The following is a 24574-nucleotide window of genomic DNA, read 5'->3' on the forward strand; positions in this document are numbered from 1 at the left end:
CTTTGTAAAATAAGAACATAACTTGGAACAGGCACCATTTGCTGCCAAGATGGTAACTGACAGAGAGAACCACAACTGAGGCGAATGTAAACAGAAAGAGGAATGTATCAGTATTAGCCCTTAGTCTTAGTGGCTCTTCCTGGCTTCAAGCACACTGAGATCCAGGGGCTGAGTGTGGGTAGAGCTTGCTGCTTCCCTCCTTCCCTCCCTCAGACTCTCTCTCCATCCCTTATTCTGTGTGTCCCTTTATTCTCTCCTATAGTAGACACACTCTTCTCTGTGAACAGAGAGAGCTGCCTCAAGAAACTCCTGCTTATGTTATTTCGTGAGCTTACAATCCCAAAGGAAAAATCTTCTGCTCTTTCTCCCATGAAGCACACAGCAAATTTCAGGGAATCGCATGTCCCCCTCTGAACCAGGGTGGTGGAGTACTCTGATTGGTCAGGTCTGGGGGAGCCCGCCCAAACTATGTGAGAGGGGATACCCAAGGAGAGTAGGCAGTGTCCCCAGAAGGAGGAGGAGAGTAGGAGTACTGGCCAGATGTTCTTTTTGCTTTTTTTTTTTTGAAGGACATCCACTACTGTTAACCTTTGTTGTTCTCAAGAGCGGAGGTGTCCACGGGAGAAAAGTAGAGCTCATGACTTGTCTGAGAGCCACCTTTGCGCATGCATTTGACCTGAAATGTTTTTGTGCTGTGGTACACTTGGTTACCCGGTCTCGCAGAACGGATACTCCCTTCAAGTCTCTGAAAGCGGCCCCTTGCCCGATTTTCCTTAGCACGTAGCCATAAGACAATGCCCTACTTCCCACAGGCCTTGTGACATTGTCCTCTCTTTCTTGCAAATGTCTGATTTATGCTCTGTCAGTAACAGGAAGCCACTCAAACGATCCACCCAGTCCTGCTGCTGCCCCCGTGACGGTTTGTTTTTCTCATTGTTTAGCGCTCCATCAGCTTCCGCAGCGAGAGCCGCCCTGACCTCCTCGCCCCCAGACCCTGGTCCAGAAATGCCGCCCCCTCGAGCACGAAGCGGAGAGACAGCAAGCTGTGGAGTGAGACCTTCGACGTGTGCGTCAATCAGATGCTCACGTCCAAGGAAATCAAACGTCAGGAGGTAGGCTGGGACCCCTGGAGTTGCCCTTGTTTCTAGAACAAGGCACACTGAAGGCAAGAGCCAAGCTGGGGTCTACACCACAGTCTCCAAGTCAGTTCTTCACTGCATTGATAGAAGGACGACAAATGGGCATGTCAGACCTTGTAAGGAGCTGAGAAACCAGCATCCAGCTGGATGGGTGTGGCCCTGACTTTTAAAAGAAACTGATGTGGGGGGAAAAAAAAAAAAAGACACTGATGTGAAAATCTGAATTTACAAAGAAGATGAATCAGGAAGTGTCTGTTTAGGACCATAGAGTTCACAGAAATAATCATTTTACTTATATTTTAATAGCACCTTCTAGAATATTTTAAATATTCTAAATATTCTATTTAAATATTTTAAAATACTCAGTTTATGAAACTTTGATCCAGTTTTGGGGAAAACTTTAATATGGAATGCAGTTAATTTCATTCCCTGTAAATTTTCTGAATCAGTAGCCTAGATGGCTATGATAATACTACTTTACAGAGAACTTGTCATGTGCCAGGCTGTGCTAAACACTTCAAAGGTGCATCATCTAATGAAATCCTTGGAATATCTATTTTAGCAGAGAACCTGACGCTGGCAAAAACCTTTCTAGGTTTTTGACTTCCGCAATTCTTTTCTAGGACTTTATCAACCAGGCACACTTGTACACAGATGAAAAGATGCACGTGTAAGGTTATTCATCACAGTGATGTTTACAATAGTGCCAGAAAGAACCTGAACATCTATTACCAGGTCCTGGTTCCATAGTGAATGTGCATACATTCTGTAACTATAGAAACACGAGAAGTGATGATATGTATGTATGGCTAGGTGAATAAAGCAAGGCACAAAATAGGGTGGTATAGTGTGCTACCATTTACGTAAAAAAAGTAAAAATGGGTGTGTGTGTGTGTGTGTGTGCGCGCGCACATGCGGGCTCGCATATTTGCTTATAGACGCATAAAATATTTCTGAAAGGACATGTAAGGAGCTGGTAACATTGTTGCTTCCTGAGAGGTGAACTGGGTGGTGAGAAGGAGGAGGTGAGAGGGAAGTTTTCACCATGTGCCCATTCCTAAACTGTAAATTTTGAACCATGTCAATGTTTGTCTATTAAAAAATGAATAAATAATTTAAAAATAATATGTACACTGAAAAAATCATTTGCAGAAATATGGCAAAATCTTAACAGTGGTTAACAAATGGTATTGTGGATAATTTTAAATTTTCCTCTTTATACTTTTCTGTGTAATAGTGTGCATATATAACTTGTACAGTGGGAAGGAAGGAAGGGGGGGGATTGATTCTGCAGATGAAGAGATTACTAAGGTACAGTGAACACGAGGTCACCCACCTAGAAAGTTACAGAGCTGGAGCAGTGAACCAAATCCCATGGTCTTCACAGTCACACTGTGCTGCCCACCCCCCTCCACAGACACCTGACTGTGGTGTATCCCAGTGTGGGGTTTTGAGGTTTTCCTCTCTTGGGGGCCACATTGCGCTCTGGTAAAACAGACATACAAGGAAATCTGAGGAAGGTCCAAGTAAAAATATTTAATTGTACTGCAGCCACCCATGTCCTCGTTTTGATAATGCTCTGTAGTTATGTAAGTTGCCACCATTGGAGGAAGCTGAGTAATGGCTATACAGGACCTCTCTGTATTATTTTTGTAACTTCTCATGTGAGTCTAATTATTTCAAAATAAAAGGTTAAACAAAGTAGAGTACCAGGAGGGCATGACATGGAAGCTTTACTGGGGGCCTTGAGAGGGGTCACCATGCACTGGCCTCCAGTGCAGTGTTCTGCCTCTGCCCGCTGGGCCAGGGAGCACATTCATTGTCCTGCTGTCCATCAACCCCAGGGATGGAGGTGTTCTCCAAGCCTGCTCACCTCTTCCCTCTGGTCTGAAAGAAACGTAGTAGTCACCACAGGCATGTAGTTCTTTAATAACATAAAGTTTGCCAACAGTTGAGACTGTCAGATGAGAGAGAAAGAGTGTTCTGCACATCATCGCTCTTAAATTATGATGGCTTAACAGAAGCAAATCATTGCGTCCATTTACACACTCTTGCACACAGCCAGCTCCTGTAACTTTATTTATTGTGCAGTGCGGGGCCAAGAAGTAAGTTAGAATGAATTAACTTCACCAGACATCTAGAGTGATAAAATATCGGATTCTTCCTGCAACACAGCCTTAAGACAAGTGGCTGATGGGAATAAAGCTATCTGTTGAGATTTTACCTTCTGTTGAATAGAAGGAAGACAAATTGTGGTGGCCCAATTAATAGTAATTCCATGTCCATCACTGAGAACAGACCCCGAATCATTTATTATGATTGTCACTCACAAAAGACACATGGAGTCCATGGCTCAGACTCTAATTATTTTACCTAAAATAGTTCCATCTTGTTCAGCTGCATCACAATTGTGTAAATGAAATATGACTTGTTGGATTAGAAACCCATGTGGAAACTCTTTCTCCCACAAACAAATAGGCACATTACACAGAAGTTTTGCAAAATCTTTTCTTTGTAGATTTTAGCCACTCGATGCAATTGCTTCGGGTCAATTTAACTTTTTAAGAATCCTTTAAAAATCCTTAAGAGGGCTTCCCTGGTGGCGCAGTGGTTGAGAGTCCACCTGCTGATGCAGGGGACACGGATTCGTGCCCCGGTCCGGGAAGATCCCACATGCCGCGGAGCGGCTGGGCCCGTGAGCCATGGCCGCTGAGCCTGCGCGTCCGGAGCCTGTGCTCCGCAACGGGAGAGGCCACAACAGTGAGAGGCCCATGTACTGCAAAAAAAAAAAAAATCCTTAAGAAATAAGTAGATATGGGGCTTTGAGCATCAGTTGAATTTGGTCTCAAAAATGAAAGGAAAGTTCAGTAAATGTGTTTTACCTTTCCTTGCAGGCCATCTTTGAGCTTTCTCAAGGAGAAGAAGATTTAATAGAGGACTTGAAATTGGCAAAAAAGGTACATTCGAATCCAGTGGTCCTTTGAGTCACCTCCTGCTTTTTTCCTCTGAGTAATTTTACAGTTCTAAGATTGTGTTTTATTAGTACTCATTCTATGACTAAGACAGGTCATCAAAAATTGAGAAGAACCTACAAACCAAGTAGTGGGGAAAATGTCTCAAAGCAAGAAGGCTCTAGATCTGGCACTATTAGGGGTTCTCCTCTGCATGTCTCTAATGCACCTAAAAGAATACTTCAGTTTAATCAGAAAGTGTTCATCGGGCCTGGCTTCACATGCATTTCATTGTCCTAGAAGTCTCACATGCAGGTCCCCTTCATCCCTGGGAGAGAGTGTGTAGACATCTGAAACTGGAACCATGTCTTAGAAAGTCATTTGAATCCCGTAAGTGGGTAAAGTGGTTCATTGAGGCAACTGCACACTATCATGTAAGTTAGAGTCTTTTATATGGAAACTTGTTTTTAATCACTTTGTGTGTGGGAAGGGAGAGGAACTTCATGCCTTGTAGTCTGTGTAGTCTTGACAACAGCCTTCCTTGAAAACCTTTCCATTCCACTGACCCCCATGGAGGGTAAAATCCAGAATCCTTCATCTGATACTCACAGCCTCCTTGAAAAATCAGAGGGTTGTAAAGATACTTCCCTTCTTTTAAGTGTCCTTAGTTCAACTTTATGCTAATGTCCTTAGTCCAACTTTATCCCATCTGTAGCATTCCTGAGAAATGGCTATCCAAGCTTTTCTTGGAAGCAGCCAAGAAACTGAGTTTTGGGCAGGGCTGAGGAGGAGGAAGGTGGGGAGGACAAAGAAGGCATTTAGGGGCTTCCCTGGTGGCGCAGTGGTTAAGAATCCGCCTGCCGGGGCTTCCCTGGTGGCGCAGTGGTTGAGAGTCCGCCTGCCGATGCAGGGGACACGGGTTCGTACCCCGGTCCGGGAAGATCCCACATGCCGCGGAGCGGCTGGGCCCATGAGCCATGGCCGCTGGGTCTGCGCGTCCGGAGCCTGTGCTCTGCAACGGGAGAGGCCACAACAGTGAGAGGCCGCGTACCGCAAAAAAAAAAAAAAAAAAAAAAGAATCCACCTGCCAATGCAGGGGGACACGGGTTCGAGCCCTGGTCGGGGAAGATCCCACATGCTGCGGAGCAACTAAGCCCGTGCACCACAACTATTGAGCCTGTGCTCCTGGAGCCCGTGCTCTGCAACAAGAGAAGCCACCACGATGAGATGCCGGTTCACCTCAACGAAGAATAGCCTCTGCTCGCCACAACTAAAGAAAGCCCATGCGCAGCAATGAAGACCCAACGAAGCCAAAAATAAATAAATATAATTAATTTAAAAAAAAAAAAGAAAAAGAAAGCATTTAACTCTGGGAGACATCTTTCTGGTCATAAGTCCAACTCCTCCTTCCTGCATCAAGATTTCCCTTTTTCACTTCTGTCCTTTGCTTTGCTGGTCCTACCTTCCTGGAAACCCTTCCCTTTCCTTTCAACCATCCATATCCACCTATCTTCCAGAAGCAAACTCAAGTCTCAGTACTTTCTTCAACAGTATTTACCACCTCCTTCTCTATGCCAAGCAGCTCATCTTTAAATTCTCCCTTAGCCATTCTACCTCTAATTCTCCAATCCTCTAGAGCAGTTACGATTTGATGAATATTTGCTGCAATGTGATAATTGTCCTGTTTTTAATCTTGAACTATTTTTTAAACATATATTTAATTTTCCATGCCTTTTTTTTTTTAAATCTTCCCAATTAGCTTTATAAAACTCCTTCAAGGCAGGGACTGTGCGGTCTGAGTGTTTGTATTCTATTGCAGTGCCCTGGGTATATTTATGTGTTCATGTGGTTTAATTGTCATTAATAAGAGGTAATAAGATTGGCAGAGATTTTGCCCTCTTTGCTTCAAATCCATAGTGAAGGATACCAAGCACCTTTTTTTTCCCCTTCCTTTACTTAGTTTAAATATGGACTAATTGAAAAATAACCTACTAGTAACTAATTTTGTATAAAGTGGGAGTTTTTCAAGCTGCTAGACCTTCAATAAAGTTAATTTTTAAAACATTATACAAATCAAATCTGCGCTATACTTAGGATTTGTGCCCTTTCCGAGATGTAAGATATACTAGAATTTTAAAAAAAGAAGCTTTAAAAAAATCTGCTTTGGTTTATCAACAACCACAAAAGGCTCAAGGCAATGCTGGATTCTCATCTGCTCCAACCACACCCATCTGCTGTTTGTGCAGCATTATGGGAGAAGTCGTGGGGAGAGCCAAATATTTTGTTATTGCGTAGGACCTCTCAGAAGGCATTTACATTAACAACTTACTTCCTCTGATTTTAAATGTTTGCCTCCATCTCTTGCCCTTCTTGTGCAGGCCTATCATGACCCCATGCTGAAACTCTCCATAATGACAGAACAAGAGTTGAATCAAATTTTCGGAACACTGGACTCCCTGATTCCTCTACACGAAGGTATAATTTTGTTCCCAGAATGAGTCTTGACTTGTAGCCTTGAGTTGTCTTTTAACCAGTCATGGTTATGTAATAATGTGAGTAATCCAAAATCTCCCAGCCCTGTTCATATAAGCATTCAAAATAAGCATTCTGTTTGTTTTTTTACCAGACCTCCTTAGTCAGCTTCGAGATGTACGGAAGCCCGATGGCTCAACTGAGCACGTTGGCCCCATCCTCGTGGGCTGGGTAAGAAAAGTTCTCTGGTCTTGATTGAAGATAAATTTCAATAATGTAGATGGAGTTTCATTTTAGCGAGACTCGTTTTATTGGCAAACACTGGTTTCACATCAGAAAAAATTAAAATAGCAAATTTCTAGTAAAATTTATCATTACATTTAGCCTTTATCTCCTCAAAGCATGGAAACAATTTTTTTATTATTATAAATGTACTGCATTTAAAGATAACATGGCCTTTATACAATAAAAGAAGTAAAGGCACACGTGAAATTGTTACTAGTTTCATATTAAAGAAAGTAAAACTAGTTAATATTCACATCAGGCCAATTATGAATATAATTATTACATCTTTTATTCTAGTAAAAATTTATGTACAGCTTCCTGTCCATCACTAAGAAAGCTTTTATTCATGCTACAAAAAAAACCTCTTATGGTCAAATGTCATTTCATAAATGTTGTTAGTGTTTAGCATATATCTGATCCTAAGTAACTTCTTAGGAGAGCTGGTTATTACGCTGATCTTTATCCCAATATAACCCATACCCTTTCCTAATTGAAGAAATCACCTGTGACTTTAGGTTACGGGTTCTAATTTATGGTTCTGGGGCTGAACTGGTGGTGTATTGAGTGCATAATGTAGTTGTTCAGTTGTAATTTATTTTAGACAAGGCATGCACTCTCTATTTTGCCACAGTCCCCACCACTCCCTGTTATGCATTTCTGTTTCCTTCTGTGAGTCCTCGAGTGTTCCACCCCTGCTCCAGGTTAGTTCAGGAGTCAATTTTAGCACTGAGGCTAAAATATCCCAAGGGTATCTGAAAGGCAAGTAATGTTGTAAGATGAATAATTTAGAAAACATGCCTTAATATTTCAGGAGAGATCGTTCATCTTACATTTTTGACTTTGATTTTATTATGAGCCATGTTAGATGTCTTAACTTCATTAGCCCACAGATAAATTTCTCTAAAGAGAGTTAGCTAGCTGGAGACAGAGGAAGTGTAATGAGAAGAGAGAGTCTGGCTCAATCTTTCTTAAACTTCCTCAGTCTGTGGATTGCTTTGGTGGGAGTGAGGGCACAACTCCAGAATAGCATGATGACCCCTCTGTTTTTGACAAGATGGCAATGTAGAACTACAAGGTTTCCTCAGACGTCATATACGAATTGTCAGTTCATGCCAGAAGCAAAAATGAACGCATTTGCCTTGTTACTAATTTTTTTTCTGAAATAAATGCACTTCATTAGGAAATTAGTTTGATATGGGGTTAGATTTTGCAGTCATTTTCTGTACATACCCCAAAGAAGTTTGACCATGCCGGTCCATTGCTATCTGGACACTTCCCACATCAAATGGGAACTTGCAGCTTGAAGAGTAGCCTAAAATTAAACAACTGGCCCACTGTTACCAGACCTCATGAGAAACGGTCCTTATTCATCAGGACCGATGAGCAGTTAAATGTTTTCCCTCTTTTAACTGCAGATGTGTCCATGTGAGTGGGAATTGTAAACCAAGGGGTACATCTGTTTGAGTTCTGGTCTTTTTAACAGAACAAAATAAACATCTTAGTGGACTTTGCATGAGAAAAGTCAGAGCCCATTCAACCCATGAAAAATTGATTTTTTCCCCCCAAAGGAAAAAAGTGAAAAAAAAAAAAAACCCTTTTAAACAAGTGAGTTTCTCAAGTGAGATAGCCCTGGCCAGTCCTTTTGACCTTAGAATGAATCAATTACTTTGAAGACCTTAAACAGAGTGGTGGGTTTTTTTCAGGGAACCACCCTCATTACTGAGGATCAGTAACCATAGGTTGGCCTGTTCTCATAAGCCTCCCCTTCTCATAAAGAAACAACGTCCCAAGTGACATCTTCATGCTAATGTTTTTTTCAGTAATGAGGTAATTTATCAAGTCTCCAAGGCAGCAAGTTCTCATGTTAATTTGGGTTCTCATTAAATTTTCATTCCAAAGAGAGAGGCAGGGTACACGGAAGCAAAAAAATACATTTGCTCTATCACTTTTCATGTTAGGAAGATAGAAAGAATTTCTTAAAAAAAAAAGGCTGAGAGTTTCCCTTAGAAATTCTTGATAGTCTTCTTAAAGAGATGGTGAACAGTTCAGAGCTTTAGAGGGTGGTGGGGAGGCCAAACACATTTCAGACTGGTTTTGTCTCCAGCTGAGCAAGTAGTTTTGTTTCTCTCAACCACAGTTTCTTCAATGAAAATATTCTAGGGTTAAATAATAATAATATTAATAATAACTATTACTTACTGATTCTTAACCAGGAGCCAAGCTCTTGTTACACTTTCTATCTGCCATATCGCAGTATCTCACTAAAAGAGGACATTAGTATGTGCATTTTGTAAGTGGGGAAACTGAGGCTTCTGAAGGGTCACCTGACTATTAACTGTCTGAATTAGGCTTTGAACATGATACTCCCTGGTTCCAGAGTCTGTCGTCTTAACTACTGAGTTATCACAGCGTATTTTGGAACCAAGATGTGTATATTCTTCATTCCCTATCTAGTTAAAGGTCACCTGTGGCTTTTTCTAACCAGTGGGCTGAACCAGATAGCTTTTCAGGTTATGCTCAGGAAATGAGCACCCTGTGAGCAGTGAACACAGGACCAGAGCCAGATTTGGTTGCCATGGCAGCAGAGGTGGCAGGATCAGAGAAGGTAATGGCCCATTGGACAGCAAGCGGACCGTGTGGTTGGGGTTCCTTGCTAGTTTACATCTGATGGTTACTACTGATTTGTTTCTCCATAATGAAAACATTGGGCATTTCCAGGTCTTTTTAAAAAGCCAGGAAGTGGAAATGAAAATAAGAGGGCCTGAGTCTCTTTTTAATTAATTCTGAAGATCTAAATTACAAGCCACAGCGCCACATCTGGAGAGTGTGTGTGTGTGTGTGTGTGTGTGTGTGTAAGTACCAATCATCATTACTTTCAAATACAACATTGAGGAAAGAATTTCTGTAGCTCTTTATAACACAAATAGACGGGTTTTTTTAAATAACATGTAAGGAACGTAGACATTTCCAAGGAATGTTAAATTTGACAGTGAACTTTTAAACATTACACATCCAGGGTGTGTGGGTGTGGGGGTGTGTGGGTGTGTGTGTGTGTGTGTGTGCGCGCCTGTGTGTGTAAGCACCAATTATCATTACTTTCAAATATAACATTGAGAAAAGAACTTCTGTAATTCTTTTTAACACAAATAGAGGTTTTTAATAACATGTAAAGAACATGTAAAGAAGGTAGGCATTTCCAAAGAATGTTAAACTCAACAGTGAACTTTTTTTTTTTTTTTTTTTTGCGGTACGCGGGCCTCTCACTGTTGTGGCCTCTCCCGTTGCAGAGCACATAGTTAAACTTTGACCCATTGTTCAGATGCTGCCACAACTTATTTTTAAGCTGTGTTCACAAACCATCAAATATTACCTAATCTGGTAATCCATTAAACATTCTTTCATTTGTTCATTCAGAATACAGACTTTGAATGTTTATTGTACAGTAGGCCCATTGCACAGTACTAAGGATGCAGAAATGAAAGACCCTCTTGCCACTGTCTTGCAATGAATCCCTCCACAGAGGAGGTGTTATGGTAAAAGCGGCTTCCTAGTCCAGGGAGAGAAGCAAACACAGCAGGGCCATTGGCTGCATTTTATTGCCTCCAGTGACTTTCTGGAAGCTGACAACCCGTGCATGAGGATGCTATCATAGGGAGGAGTGGAAAAGGGAGATGAGCAGCGCTTTCACTGAGTCTCTGACTCCTTGTTTGCACCATGTGACTGATGGGACATGTCAGGGAAATTAGTATTTCTCTGGAAGGAAAATAGTGGACTTGAAGTATTCCAAAGTCTTTAAGCTTAAATTGTTCTTTGCATGGAATTGTGATGTTAACCATTAGGTATAGCCAAGAATCATTCTGGCCTGTCAGAACTAATTTAAAAGATGTTTCTAAATGCTTTCTGCATCTAATTTTTTAGTAATTATACTTTTGCTTTAACTTCTTGGAGTTCTTTATATTTGGTCCGCCTTGGAATCAGGTACCTTAAAACTGATGTAGAGGTGCTTGCACTGGGCCATGCAAAGGGCTGGGCTGTGGAGTCTGACTCCTTTCTTTTTGAGCCACTAAGTCTTCTAGATTAGTTTCTTATTAATAATTCTAAAAGAACCCGTGTTTAAAAAAATATAGGAGACTTTCCTCTCACCAGATACTTTTGAAAGTTTAGGACAATTCTGTATGCATATGCAATAATTCCAGTTTAGGAAAATTCTGAATTGTGTGCATATACAGTAATTCCAGTTCTTTTGTGTCTAGCTTAGATTGGCAGAAATGCAAACAAATTATTGAGGTGTTAACAATCAAGAAATTAAACATGCCACTAAGAAAATAACTTTGTGCAAGCAAGCAGGAGCTTAAAGAACTCTCCGTTGCCTGCCATTTTAAAGATTCCATTTCTGTCTCCTTCAGCCATCTAGATAAAGGAATGTTGGCCAGGCCTGGAGACCAGTTAGGTTTTGTTCAGTCCCAATGAGTGATGTTAGCATGTAGCTTCAGAGCACAATTATTTTAATGCTCCAACCCTCTGTTAATGTTCCTTCCTTAGCTGCCTTGTCTCAGCTCCTACGACAGCTACTGCAGCAATCAAGTAGCTGCCAAAGCTCTGCTGGACCACAAAAAACAAGATCACCGAGTCCAAGATTTCCTGCAGCGATGCTTAGAATCCCCCTTTAGCCGCAAACTAGATCTCTGGAATTTCCTTGATATTCCAAGGAGCCGTCTGGTGAAATACCCTCTGCTTCTTCGAGAAATCTTGAGGCACACACCAAATGATAATCCGGATCAGCAGCACCTGGAAGAAGCTGTGAGTTTGTTTCTTTCTGTCTTCCCTTATTGTTTTCCCCAGTGGCTAGAAGATGAAGGGTCCCTGGGTACCAGGACTCAGGAATCTTGGGTTCCAGGCTTGGTTCTGACATTAACCATGTTTTGATTTTGCAAATCAGCACTATTCATAATCTATAAAGTACAGTATTTACATGAAATGCACTCTAAAGTCCCTTTAATTCTAAAATTTCTTGATTCTATATAGGTGACTCTATAATCTGTTTGTTACAGTTGCTGATTGTGAGGGTGAAGATCTCTGTGGAGATTTTAAATTGAATAGCTTTGTTTAGTTAGCAAATGAGAGTTGCCTTTTACCTTTTACCAAAGCCCATTTGTGAAGTCAACACCCATTTAAGACCCAGCTCTCCTTGGCCCCAGATTGAAACATGCAGACTAGTCAAACCTACTCCCCAGCAACTGTACTGAGTATGGGGCTGGGTGGTTTGGGAAATACGGATTCTTCCGTAGCAGCAATAGAAGACCAGGAAAAATGGGGTCCATATTGTGAGACTGTGGTGAACTGTGAGCATTCTGCCCAGAGAGCTCAGTTCTGATTGTGGTGCTTTGCGGGGCAGGGCACAGGAGATGACAGGCCCAAGGAGCAAATTGCCTGGACAAAGGTGTGAAGAAAGGACAGGACAGGTCATGCCAGGGAATGCCATGGATCAGTCTGCCTGGGGTTGACGATACTCAGAAAGCAGCAGGAGAAGGGGCAGAGGATGGTGGTTCACATTGGTTATAGAGGGTTTTAAATATCAATTTGAGACATTTTTCCTTTGTTGTGCTTTTGTTTTTTAAGTAGCTTAGATTCAACGTTCAAATCCCAGCTCCATCACTGACCAGCTGTGTAATCTTGGACATGTTACTCTTCATCTGTAGGACAGGGGACAGAGGAGACTAGGGACAGGGAAGCAAGCTGGGAGGATGCTGCGGTGGTCCAGATGTGCGGTCTTGGCAACCTGCTTAGGGAGTCAGCAGTGGGTATGGAGGCTAAGAGACCAGTTCAAAGAGCTCATTCCCTGCCTGGATCTGGGACAATAACAGAAGGTGATATGCAAAGGTGATTAGAAAATCAGAAGCCTTGAGCCTGTGGAGCAAACTGCCTATCTCTTCCCAGAGAAAGACTTAACTTACTTAATAGTAAGTAGTAACAACAACAGCAATAATAATAGTAACACCTGCTGACATGTAGAGTGAACATCTAGTAAATCAACTTTATGTAATTGCCTTGTGGGTTATGTATCTCATTTAATCCTCATAATAACCTGTGAGGTACCTGTTCATGTTAGGGCCATTTTCCTTTTCCAGATCAGGCTTGGGGGCGTTAAATAACTCACCCAAGTCCAGGGCCAGCAAGTAATGGAGTTGATATCTGAACCTTGTCAGTGTAGACTGCAAATCTTATGACTTTTCCACTTCTTTATGATCCTATGGAGCTGAAAGCCTGGCTACTTCTTTAAGCCCCTGTTGCCTTTGGATTTGCAGAGAGCTGTCTAGCCACCAGGCTTTGTGGAGGGGCCTCACTGGTACAGAGCTGGGCCAGTTGTCCGTGTGGGGATAGAGAAGAACAAGGAAAGACCCTCTTCTGATTCAAGAGGTGTTTGATGTGTCTAGCAGGCCCAACATTACCGACTAGCCTACCAGTCCAGCATGATGGGGGATGCAGACACCAGGGATGAAGCCCATCTCACTTCATTGTGCCTGTTTTCATTACTGGGAATAGCATTGCCTCCTCTCCATATTTCATCCCAGCAAGTGTGTGGTCTGTAGAAATGAGAACAACAGGGAGCTCAAACTAGTCTAAATAATTACTTTTTTGAAGCAAACAAGCCTGCTCTGAATTTTACAGTAAAGATTTCTTCTTTTTAATATGCAGCATGAAAGAATAATGCTTTGTTTTAAAAAAACACCCAGTGAGCTAAAGTTTAAATTTAAAAACAGATAAGAATATGATTGTTTGCAATATGAAAGGATGCACCAGTTTCCCTCGTGCATAAAATGTGATGCCATTTTAGAAAGTTGAATCTGCACCTAGTTATTCAGGCAGATTTATGTGTGAAGCATGGTATACCTGCATTTGAAAATGTCTGCAAAGCAAGCCTTCTAAATGCCCATTTACACTATATAGGCACAGCAGTTTTTCCCCCTTCTTTTCAAAATCCCTGTGGCATTACCCTAGATGAACAGAAATATTTAGCCCTGTACTCCTGAGTGCATTGTGAATGTTTGATAACCATAAAATCCACAGTACCAATGTAGCTTGACTTATATGTGCCCTGAATAAATTTTCCACCTGTGAAAAGGGAAAAATCAGGGAACTCTTAAGTAAATTGCTTCTGCACCAAGCATTCAGTCTTATGATTAGATCTAAAGAAAAGTCTTGCTTTTAATGTAGTGGGTAAACTACCACATCTGTATTAGAATTTCTTAATAGTATTTTGGAGGCTTGATAGAAATTTCCCCACAAAGAGAACATCTTAAAATAGAACTTTGGATATTCATATATTCCAGATCTGGTTGTTTAATGTTTTAAATTCTAAGGATTGTTTCAGCCAGGAAATGATCCTGCAGACCATCTCTTCCCTCTGCCTGCCACTGTTCCAATTCCTTAAAGAAATATCACTGGAATCAATGGGAAGCACAGTGCTGCTTTTGATGCAACAGCAGTGAAGGCTGCTATTCTTGGTCCATATCGGGAGCCGACAAGTAGATGATATTACTGCACAAGGGACTAGACAGACAGGACCTTCAGATTCTACTTTGAGGATGACGATTCCAGCATGTGTGGGTTTAATCCCTGTTCTGTTATGGGTATCTTTTATCATCTTCCTTTACCAGCCCCTGCCCTTCAGTTTGAACCCAAATGAGAGATGCAACAATAAATTTAATTTAAATGCACAACTACCATGACTGTTTGCTATTGGCAATCTGCTATATGTAACTTTATTCCTCTCTGCAATTCTGCAAAATAAATTCCTCTCAAGAAGCAGTGCAGAGAGATTAGACATGGTATGCAGGTGGATTAGTTCATGGTATACAGGTCAATAAATACAAAATAATATTTTCAATAAATGAAAGCAAACCTTGAGTTACTATGATAAATATAGACATAGAATATGGAATAACAACAATTGTTTCCATTCTTTTGTCTCTTTTTATTTTTTCAAACACCTGAGAGAAAAGCAGCATTTGAGAGTAGTCATAGCTGCCTAAGGAACCACCGTGGCTTTTGAGTTTATTAATCTTCACGTGAAATGCCTGCTGTTCAGTTCCTGAGTTAAATTAGGAAATGAACATATCTTTATGCTTATAGTGCATGTTCCTTCTGGTTTCCTGGATACTTGCAGGAAATTCAGAAAATTGACTCAAGTACTGATTAATTCCAGCTGCCCGGGTACACCTAGTAATAGCAGATAAGATGAACCACAGCAATTAATGCAAAGGTGTTTTTTTGTTGTTGTTGTTGTTGTTGCTTTTGGCTGCGTTGGGTCTTCGTTGCTATACGTGTGCTTTCTCTAGTTGCGGCGAGCAGGGGCTATGTTCATTGCGGTGTGCGGGCTTCTCGTGGTGGCTTGTCTTGTTGCAGAGCACGGGCTCTAGGCACATGGGAAGCCCCACAAAGGTCTTTAAAAGCAAGGAGAGACTTCCCTGGTGGCTCAGTGGTTAAGAATCTACCTCCCAATGCAGGGGACACGCATTTGATCCCTGGTCCAGGAAGATGCCACATGCCTTGGAGCAACTAAGCCCGTGCACCACAACTACCGAGCCTGTGCTCTAGAGCCTGTGTGCTGCAACTACTGAGCCCACGCACCGCATCTACTGAAGCCCGTGTGCTCTAGAGCCCGTGCTTTGCAACAAGAGAAGCCACTGCAATGAGAAGCCCATGCACCGCAACAGAGTAGCCCCTGCTCGCAGCAACTAGAGAAAGTCCACACGCAGCAACGAAACCCAACACAGCCAAAAAATAAATGAAAAAAAATTTTTAATTATTAAAAACAAGGACAAAGTATGGATTTCACTACATATGAAAAATGTAGTAAAGTAGAAAGATAAGGTAGACATAAAACAATTGCTCAGATACCTCCCATATATTTTAAGCTTCTTGAGGGCGGCGACCCTGTCTCACTTCTTTGAATGACACCACCCAGTCTGACACTGAACAGATGCTCAACAAGCATTAATTGAACTTATTTGAAGGATGAGTCATAGCTTTAGAATATTCTGTGAAATTTCTTGTTTGTTTTTTTTGTTTTGTTTTTGTTTTTTGGGGTACGTGGGCCTCTCACTGCTGCGGCCTCTCCCGTCGCGGAGCACAGGCTCCGGATGCGCAGGCTCAGCGGCCATGGCCCACGGGCCCAGCCACTCCGCGGCATATGGGATCTTCCCAGACCGGGGCATGAACCTGTGTCCCCTGCTTCGGCAAGCGGACTTCCAACCGCTGCGCCACCAGGGAAGCCCAGTTTGTTTGTTTTTGAAAGTAACAATAAATAATTAGTCATCTTTGAAAAACAAAAGGGGGAGAAAAGAAACAAAGTTTGTACACCAAAGTGTTCCATTTATTACTTTTTGTGTGTTAGTGAAACTCAGATTAATTTCACAGGACTTATATTAAACATTAGGTTGACATCAAAGACCAAAAAAATTCTTTTATGCCATAAAGAGCCTGTATTTTTAAAAATAATGTTTTTTTTTAAATTATCAAAGTAGTGCTACCATCCAAATTCAGGAAATAGAGAAAAGAGTAAATAAATGATCTTTGAAACTCTTAGTAGCTACAAAGGTGTAGAGATTATGCCTCTGTCCATAAGATGCAGTCACCAGACTTCAGCTCAAAGCTGTAAGATCTTCTATCAAACTTGCGTGGAAATGCCAAGGTTATAACTGGGTAGAAGGTGTTTTTTTGTTTTTTGGGTTTTTTTTGCAGTACGCAGGCCTCTCACTGTTGCGGCCTCTCCCGTTGTGGAGCACAGGCTCCAGACGCGCAGGCTCAGCGGCCATGGCCTACGGGCCCAGCCGCTCCACAGCATGTGGGATCCTCCCAGACCAGGGCACGAACCCCTGTCCCCTGCATCGGCAGGCGGACTCTCAACTACTGCGCCACCAGGGAAGCCCTGTATTTTTTTTTTCTTTTTTTCTGGGTAGAAGTTTTTATCCAGTTGCTTTGGGCAGAAGGCAAGTGAAAAATGATCATTTAACAATCTTAGAATTCACTACCACTTGAACACAAGGTCTGGTAGCTTTTCACTGAGTAAAAGCCTCTTAAAACCTTGCTTTTCAGAGACTGGTTTGTTTTTCCATTAAGTAAATGTGACCAAGAAGAGGCCTTACTGACATTTCTCATCTGTTACGTTCTTTTCCGTTAATACCAGCACAAGAAAGATGGGACTGTTGGTCTTTTCACTATTAGGGGACAGAGGATTCTGGTGAAGAAGTCATTACTTTGCCTTGGATTGGTGTCACTGAGTTTCTACTCAACTAATTTCTTGCTCCTTTGTTTTCTAGAATTTTCTAACTTTTAGATGTATTGTTCATGTTATAGAACAACACTACATTGGAATAAATGCTTACTGAACATGTCTCAGTGTTGTACTCTTGTTGTTGTGTTTTGCTTCATTTTGAATTTAACAATAATGCAGGGAATTCCCTGGTGGTCCAGTGGTTAGGACTCCTCACTTTCAGAGGACCTGGGTTCAGTCCCTGGTCAGGGAACTAAGATCCCACAAGCCGAGCGGCCTAGCCAAAAGCAGCAAAAAAACAAAAACAATAATGCATCCACCATTGCTTTGAAATCCCTCCACCCCTAATTTACTCACATGTGCTGTAGGTTTGGGCCTGAGTGTATATAGACAAATTGTCCTCATTCTTACTCCTAGTGTCCTTTGTTTCCATTCCTAGTTCTGTCTTTCATAAATCATTTATGTTTTGTCACTAAAAAGATACTCAAACCATTTATTCACACCCAATTTGCAAATATTGTTTGTAGGTTAGATTAAGTGCATGTAGAGAGACCTTGAAACTGGGTTTCAAATCCCCAAGGACAACCCAATCCCTTTTCTAGACTATTACATTCTACTTTTCCTCTCCTTGGCCACATTTTTTGAATGCCTACATTTTCAACATTGTGAGCATGTTTTAAGAAATGTGCAATATAGAGCTTAGTGATTGTAAGTCCTGCACATTGAAATCAATACCTCATATCTCTTTCACTCATAAAATTATGCATCAACATTAGTTATATATATAATACAAATATGTGTGTGTATACAAATGAATATATGTTGTATGTATTTATATGTGTACATGTATAGATGGTGTTTGGGTGGATAGATACAGTATATTAAAAGCATTTATTTATTTTTCCCTTTTCCCAAAGCAGCAACTTAGATAACATGATCTCAGAATTAGATCCAAGTGTATCTTAGTGACTTTCTAGGCTGAGTACCTGGGCCTTGTTGGTGTGAATGGTTTGCTAACTTTCCCCATACTTTCTTTTTGTTTTCACAGATAAACATCATTCAGGGAATCGTGGCAGAAATCAACACCAAGACTGGAGAATCTGAATGCCGTTATTATAAAGAGCGACTTCTTTACTTGGAGGAAGGCCAGAAAGACTCCCTGATTGACAGCTCAAAGGTGCTGTGTTGTCATGGCGAACTGAAGAACAACAGGGGTGTGGTGAGTAGTTACTCTCCTTCAGTAATCTCATCCTGGGCCTCCCCAAATACTTAATCCACTTGATACTGAGCCTCCTGTTACTATGCCTTCCCTAACCAGGGTCACATGTTTTAGACAAAAGTTGCTTTCCCAGTGTCTTTTATATCATAGGATCGTATAGTTTTTAAATATATTTTTATATTTTATTATATATATATATATCTTAAATTTCATGACCAGTAAATATTCAGAAAAATTTTGGAAACCAACATAGAGTTGCCAGCTTTTTCTTTTGTTCGGTCATGACCTTTGAAAACAAATACATGGCTTCCCTGGTGGTGCATTGGTTAAGAATCCACCTGCCAATGCAGGGGGACACGGGTTCGAGCCCTGGTCCAGGAAGATCCCACATGCCGTGGAGCAACTAAGCCCGTGTGCCACAACTACTGAGCCTGTGCTCTAGAGCCCTTGAACCACAACTACTGATCCCGCATGCCACAACTACTGAAGCCCGCACACCTGGAGCCTGTGCTCCACAAGAGAAGCCACCGCAGTGAGAAGCCTGCGCACCACAATAAAAAGCAGCCCCTGCTTGCCGCAACTAGAGAAAAGCCTGTGCACAGCAACAAAGACCCAACACAGCCAAAAATAAATAAATAAATAAAATAAATTAAAAAAAAAAAAAAGCAAATACAAAACAGTTACCACCTCCTCCCACTTTGATATCAGAAAGTAATGGGTGATTTTAACAGGATGTTAAAAACATATGATCTCAGAAAAACAGATAGCTCTTTAATTGAATTCATTTAGCTTTATGAGAAATCATTCTTTCTCGTGAATTTGTACCTATCCACAGACTGACATTTTGAGACCAGTTTTGGGGTTTTTTTTAATAATAATCTACCCTCCCATCAGCTGTATATCTAGCTCTGACCTGTAGATATTCCATTTCCTGGCTTTTATTCCTCAGCAGGTACTGAAATTGTTTCTCTTCTCCTATCATAGCAACTTGTACAAATCTCCCCTGGAGGGCTTACTACAGTGGGTTGTAATTCTCCATCTGTCTGTCAATATCTTCCATTTTACCACACTCTTTTAGGGTGGAGACTGTGCCTTGCCAATCCCTAGCGCCATCTTGGGACCTGGCACATACTAAGGCACTTAATAATGTTAGGTGAATACGTGAGTGAATGAGTAGGTGAATAAATGCTTACATGAAAGAAAAATGGATTTAAATTACATGAGAGTTCAAAATTCATTCAACTCAGGGACTTCCCTGGTGGCATAGTGGTTAAGAATCCACCTGCCAATGCAGGGGACACGGGTTGGTGCCCTGGTCCAGGAAGATCCCACATGCCGTGGAGCAACTAAGCCCATGCGCCACAACTACTGAGCTTGTGCTCTAGAGCCCGCGAACCACAACTACTGAGCCCACGTGTCACAACTACTAAAGCCCACGTGCCTAGAGCCCGTGCTCTGCAACAAGAGAAGCCACCGCAGTGAGAAGCCCGCGCACCGCAACGAAGAGTAGCCCCTGCTCCCCACAACTAGAGAAAGCCCGCGCACAGCTACAAAGACCAAATGCACCCTAAAATAAAAAATAATGAATAAATTTATTTTTTAAAAAATTTAACTCACCAGGCTATTTTTATATATAGCAGTAGAAATTAATGCTAATATATAATTTTTATATATTATATATAACATGTATTTTATGTAATCTGTAAACTTTATTATATATAATATATATTTAAATTTCAGCATTGAGAAAGACAGTCTCCACTTCTTTCGTGTTTCATCTTCAGTATCTAGCCAACACGTAGAATGAAGGCCAAAACTAGATTGAAAACTCTTAATAAGCTTTGATGATTCAGGGGACGCCCTTCTGACCTGGACTGTAAAGTGGCATTTATGGGCAGGCTTGGAAATGTTATTTGAAATCACTGAGGACATGTCACAGCACCCATTATCAGTGCTGCTGTAGATCTAATCAGCTGATGTTGCAACAAAGGTTTTGAGACCGGTCACAGGCCGCTGCTTGAAGAAGTGTTTCTGTTTGACTAGGGAGTTACTGATTGCCAGACAGCTGCATTCTGCTTTTTGCTGATATCTGAAAAGCACTGGTAGATTTCTAATGGCTGTTGCTCTGGCTGCTTGAACATTCTTTCTCAGAAGCCCTGTGGAAAATAGGAAGATGCATCACCCCACAGAATGAGGGCCTGTTCTGTTTCTGTCCATCAGTCAGGGACTGAGACCCTCTTGCTGGATGTGCCCAGGGCATTAAGGATGAACTCTATCTACTTCATGTTTCAGGCAGATAGATTTTTGAGAACAAAGATTTTAGTTGGGGTGAGGGGATTTGTTTTTGTTTGTTTGTTTGTTCCCAGTAGAATTGTAAAAGTCATTATGGGGCTTCCCTGGTGGCGCAGTGGTTAAGAGTCCGCCTGCCGATGCAGGGGACACAGGTTCATGCCCCAGTCCGGAAATATCCCACATGCCGCGGAGCGGAAAAAAAGTCATTATGAATAAAGTCCTGAGTCAGGAAAAAAATCTCAACAGTTTGAGGGCAGGAAGGAGCTGCGACTAAGAAGAGGAATTCTCAGTGAACATTCACAAATAAGGGATTTTTTTTTTTTTTTTTTTTTTTTGTGGTATGCGGGCCTCGCACTGTTGTGGCCTCTCCCGTTGCGGAGCACAGGCTCCAGACGCGCAGGCTCAGCGGCCATGGCTCACAGGCCCAGCCGCTGCGCGGCATGTGGGATCTTCCCGACCAGGGCACGAACCCGTGTCCCCTGCATTGGCAGGTGGACTCTCAACCACTGCGCCACCAGGGAAGCCCAGGGATATTTTTTAAAGTTGCCCAGACAATCTGAGTTCAAAGTGCCTACCTTGTCTAGAAGAGCGGTAGAAGTAGGACTGGCGGACCGCAAGGCCTGGGTCGGGTCAGGCCACCCCGTGCAGGGCCGCTGGGAGTGGAGGCCGCTTGGGGAGGGGCAGGCTGGAGGCGCAGGTACGTGTGAAGATTTCTTGGCAGATCAAACCATTGATCACCTTGTCCTCATTTCTGATTGTTCCGTGTTGACAAGGGAGCATGCCCAAATGAGCAAGGTATCACAGCAGAACAGTACCCGGGCGTGAACGGAATAAGTGTCATCCATACTCAGGCTCATGCCAGCGGCTTATAGCAGGTTCCTCAGCTGGTGCCCACTGGCCCTGGGGGCGGAGGCAAAGCTGTGTCTCCAGGCAAGCAGAGCAAAAAGAGTTTGCCCATGGATCGCAGCAGTGACGAGTATCGTCAGTGCAGAGAGGAACAACATGGCAGTGAAAAAGAACCAGTTGAAAAGCAAGCAGAACGCACAGGATACGCTGCAGAGAGTGAGTCAGCTCAAGGAAGAGAATGAACTGTTGGAAGCAAAAATTAAATTGCTGACTAAGGAATTAAGTGTACTGATTTATTTCTTGAGCATGCACACAACCTCGCAGATAACGTGCAACCCAGTAGCACTGAAAATACGACAAATTCTGATGATGCAGGACAGTAGACCTCACCTCTTTCAAACGTCACAACTTGTGGCTTGAACGTTAAAGGTGTGACTAACTACACTACTCGTATCAGGGGCTGAATCTCCGTTATTCAAAGATCCATTGAAGGTGGTTTTCTAGGATCAGCGCTGAAGAGTTGATTAGCTAAAAATGTTAGCTATATAATTTGAATATCTGGTTTTAAATGATAAGGATTTTTGGGGGGATAAAAAACACTTTTAAAGGTATATGGTAAAAAAAAAAATGCCCTGGAGCTTGATGTTCTTAATAAATCCTTACTTCCCCCCCAAAAAAAAACAAAAAGAAAGAGTGGTAGAAGTAGAAACAGTGTAAAAATCTCTGATTATTTTTAGTATGTAAAACAGTGACTAACTCCCTCCGCTCCCTAACCCCCAAAAGAAAAGTCTTAATATTCTCTTCTGCCATCCCCACCACCCACACCAAAAAAAAGCCCTTAACTTGGTTATTTTGTGCTTTACTCTGTTTTTCGGTCTTCAAACCTGACCCCACCGCAAACACACACCAATACAGAGCCGTCATCATTTATGTGTCCACAAGCCAACATTTAGTTGAGCTTCAGTTTCTGCAGTTTTTGGTATGTGTGTATGTATGTGTGTGTGTGTCTGTCCATCCATCCGTCTGTGGCAGGGTGCGGGTAGATGACCCGCAAGTATCTTTTCTTCCAAATCTAAAACTATCTGATGATGCTGAATATGCTTCCCCGACCCCAGATCAAGATTCTAATGTGAATTTTCAGCCCTGCTCTTCTGGTCTCCTCTTTGAGGCCCTAAGGCTGACATTCCCAAATATTGCCACTGGAAAACCAGAACCTAGCTGCAAAGTCATGGATCGTCTCTCTTCACCTCCTAAGCATTTCCAAGCTGCGGGAAGAGTCTGGCACTTAGAGTTGAATGGAGCCAATTTACCCCACCTCCACTCAGCAAAATTGCTTTTATAATGTGGTTTGAGACAAGCCTTTATTTTGGAGATTCTTTTTTTGCCAACAAGACACACATCAATCATCAGCCTTTTAAGCACAACCTCTTCAGAGAACCGAGGTTCTTATGAACTTAACCGAGAAGGACAACTTGTTTGATTGTCTTTCTTTGTGGCTACAGCAGCATGCTCTGGTTTCCTTGGGAATGGGCAGTGTTCCGAGCTGGGATGCCTGGATGAAGCTGATACTCAGCTCAGTGGTTGAAGGAACAAGTGTTTTATGGGTTTGAGAAGCAAACGTTAATATTAGGCTCTGATATGTCCGTCTCATCCTTTATGGACTGTTATTCATTGTGATCTCTTAGAATTGTATTGGATACAATAAACCAAAGCCCCGAGAGCACTAACTTATTTTCCTTCATTAGCCTCTTCATTCTATGGGGTTTCTCTCTCTCCTTTTCTTTTTTAAATGTTCCTATAAGGCTGTATGTGTCTGCACAGGTTGTGAATTGCAGTGTGAAGAACGCCACTGCAGCTGGCAGACCTGGCTGCAGGTGTCTGTAGGCAGAAAGGCCTTCTTCAGTGGGGCCCTAGGGAGGCGCTCCCATAGGAAAGGCAATGGATGCATCTGGAAATGTGTCCAACCCCCAACTGCTGTTCTCCCAGAGGTAGATTTGAGCCTAGAAGTTCACAGGCCAGTGTGAACCTGGTACCTAGGGACCTCTTATCCACAGAGGTCCACTTATCAACTACTCATTAGATTATTGCTTAGGGGAATCCTGTGGATTCTTTTCTTCCAGAAACTACACGTTTTCCTGTTCCAAGAAGTACTTGTGATCACTCGGGCTGTCACCCACAATGAGCAGCTCTGCTACCAGTTGTACCGGCAGCCCATCCCCGTGAAGGACCTCCTGCTGGAAGATCTGCAGGACGGAGAAGTGAGGCTGGGCGGCTCCCTGCGTGGGGCGTTTAGCAACAATGAGAGAAGTATGGATGGCTGTCCATTTTGACCTGTTGAACGTCTTTGGTCGTGGTGGTTTGGAGGGAATGGCTGCCTGGTGAAAAGAGAAGAGCTATGGCCTTGAAGTCAAACTGCATTCCAGTTTTCTTTCATCACTTACTGGTTGTGTAAACTTACTCAACCTCTTTGAGCCTTAGTTTCCCATCTGCAAAGTGGGGATGCATGCATACCTACTTCATAGGATTGTTATAAGGATTAAGTAAGACACTACAAGTTAACCTGTCTGCATATAACTGGTGCCCCTTAAGCTCCCTTACTCTGACTCCTTCCACTGGATAAAAGCATTCTTAAGGCCAGATGGTCCCTATGTGATTACAGTTGTATAACGGTGGGTTTTTGTAGTTAAGCTGGCAGACTTGTCTCTAAAGAGACATAACTATGATCAACTGGGCTGAGGGTTTATCTGTAATTACTCTAATGGGCTTCTCTAACTTGAGACTTAATAAACAAAGGAATTAACCAAAAGAAGCTTAGATAGCAGCATCTATCTAGTGTCTCCTATGTGTCAAGCACTGTGCCAGGCACTGATATACACTAGGGAACCAAACAATTCAATTCCTTGGAAGCCCTGTGGAACTTACATTGTGATGGAGGAGGTAGAGGTTATTTGAGAAGCAAATACATAATCCAGGTACCTTAAGAAAACTAAAACCCAGTAAGGGAATAGAGAGGGATAGCAATAGGAGGTATGTTTAAGATGAAATGGTCAGGGAGGTCTTCTTTGAGCAAGTAACATTTGAGCCTCTTAGGTTA

At 42.2% G+C, this 24574-nt stretch overlaps 1 protein-coding gene and 1 pseudogene across 6 annotated transcripts in view; both read left to right on the forward strand.

Annotated features, from left to right (window-relative positions):
• ARHGEF3 (Rho guanine nucleotide exchange factor 3) overlaps nucleotides 1–24574 on the forward strand; it is a 311851-nt gene that overhangs the window by 283866 nt on the left and 3411 nt on the right. For all 6 annotated transcript variants that reach the window (XM_060307980.1, XM_030867470.2, XM_060307982.1 and 3 more), the window contains 7 exons: nucleotides 942–1112; nucleotides 4034–4096; nucleotides 6469–6565; nucleotides 6717–6793; nucleotides 11390–11647; nucleotides 18172–18342; nucleotides 23601–23787. In XM_060307980.1, the coding sequence (XP_060163963.1) occupies nucleotides 942–1112; nucleotides 4034–4096; nucleotides 6469–6565; nucleotides 6717–6793; nucleotides 11390–11647; nucleotides 18172–18342; nucleotides 23601–23787 (1024 nt within the window). The remainder of the gene's footprint in view (nucleotides 1–941; nucleotides 1113–4033; nucleotides 4097–6468; nucleotides 6566–6716; nucleotides 6794–11389; nucleotides 11648–18171; nucleotides 18343–23600; nucleotides 23788–24574) is intronic.
• On the forward strand, nucleotides 21421–22014 carry LOC115859006 (CCAAT/enhancer-binding protein gamma-like; annotated as a pseudogene).

This window comes from Globicephala melas, chromosome 11 (assembly GCF_963455315.2).
Source record: "Globicephala melas chromosome 11, mGloMel1.2, whole genome shotgun sequence".
Classification (NCBI taxonomy): Eukaryota; Metazoa; Chordata; class Mammalia; order Artiodactyla; family Delphinidae; genus Globicephala; species Globicephala melas.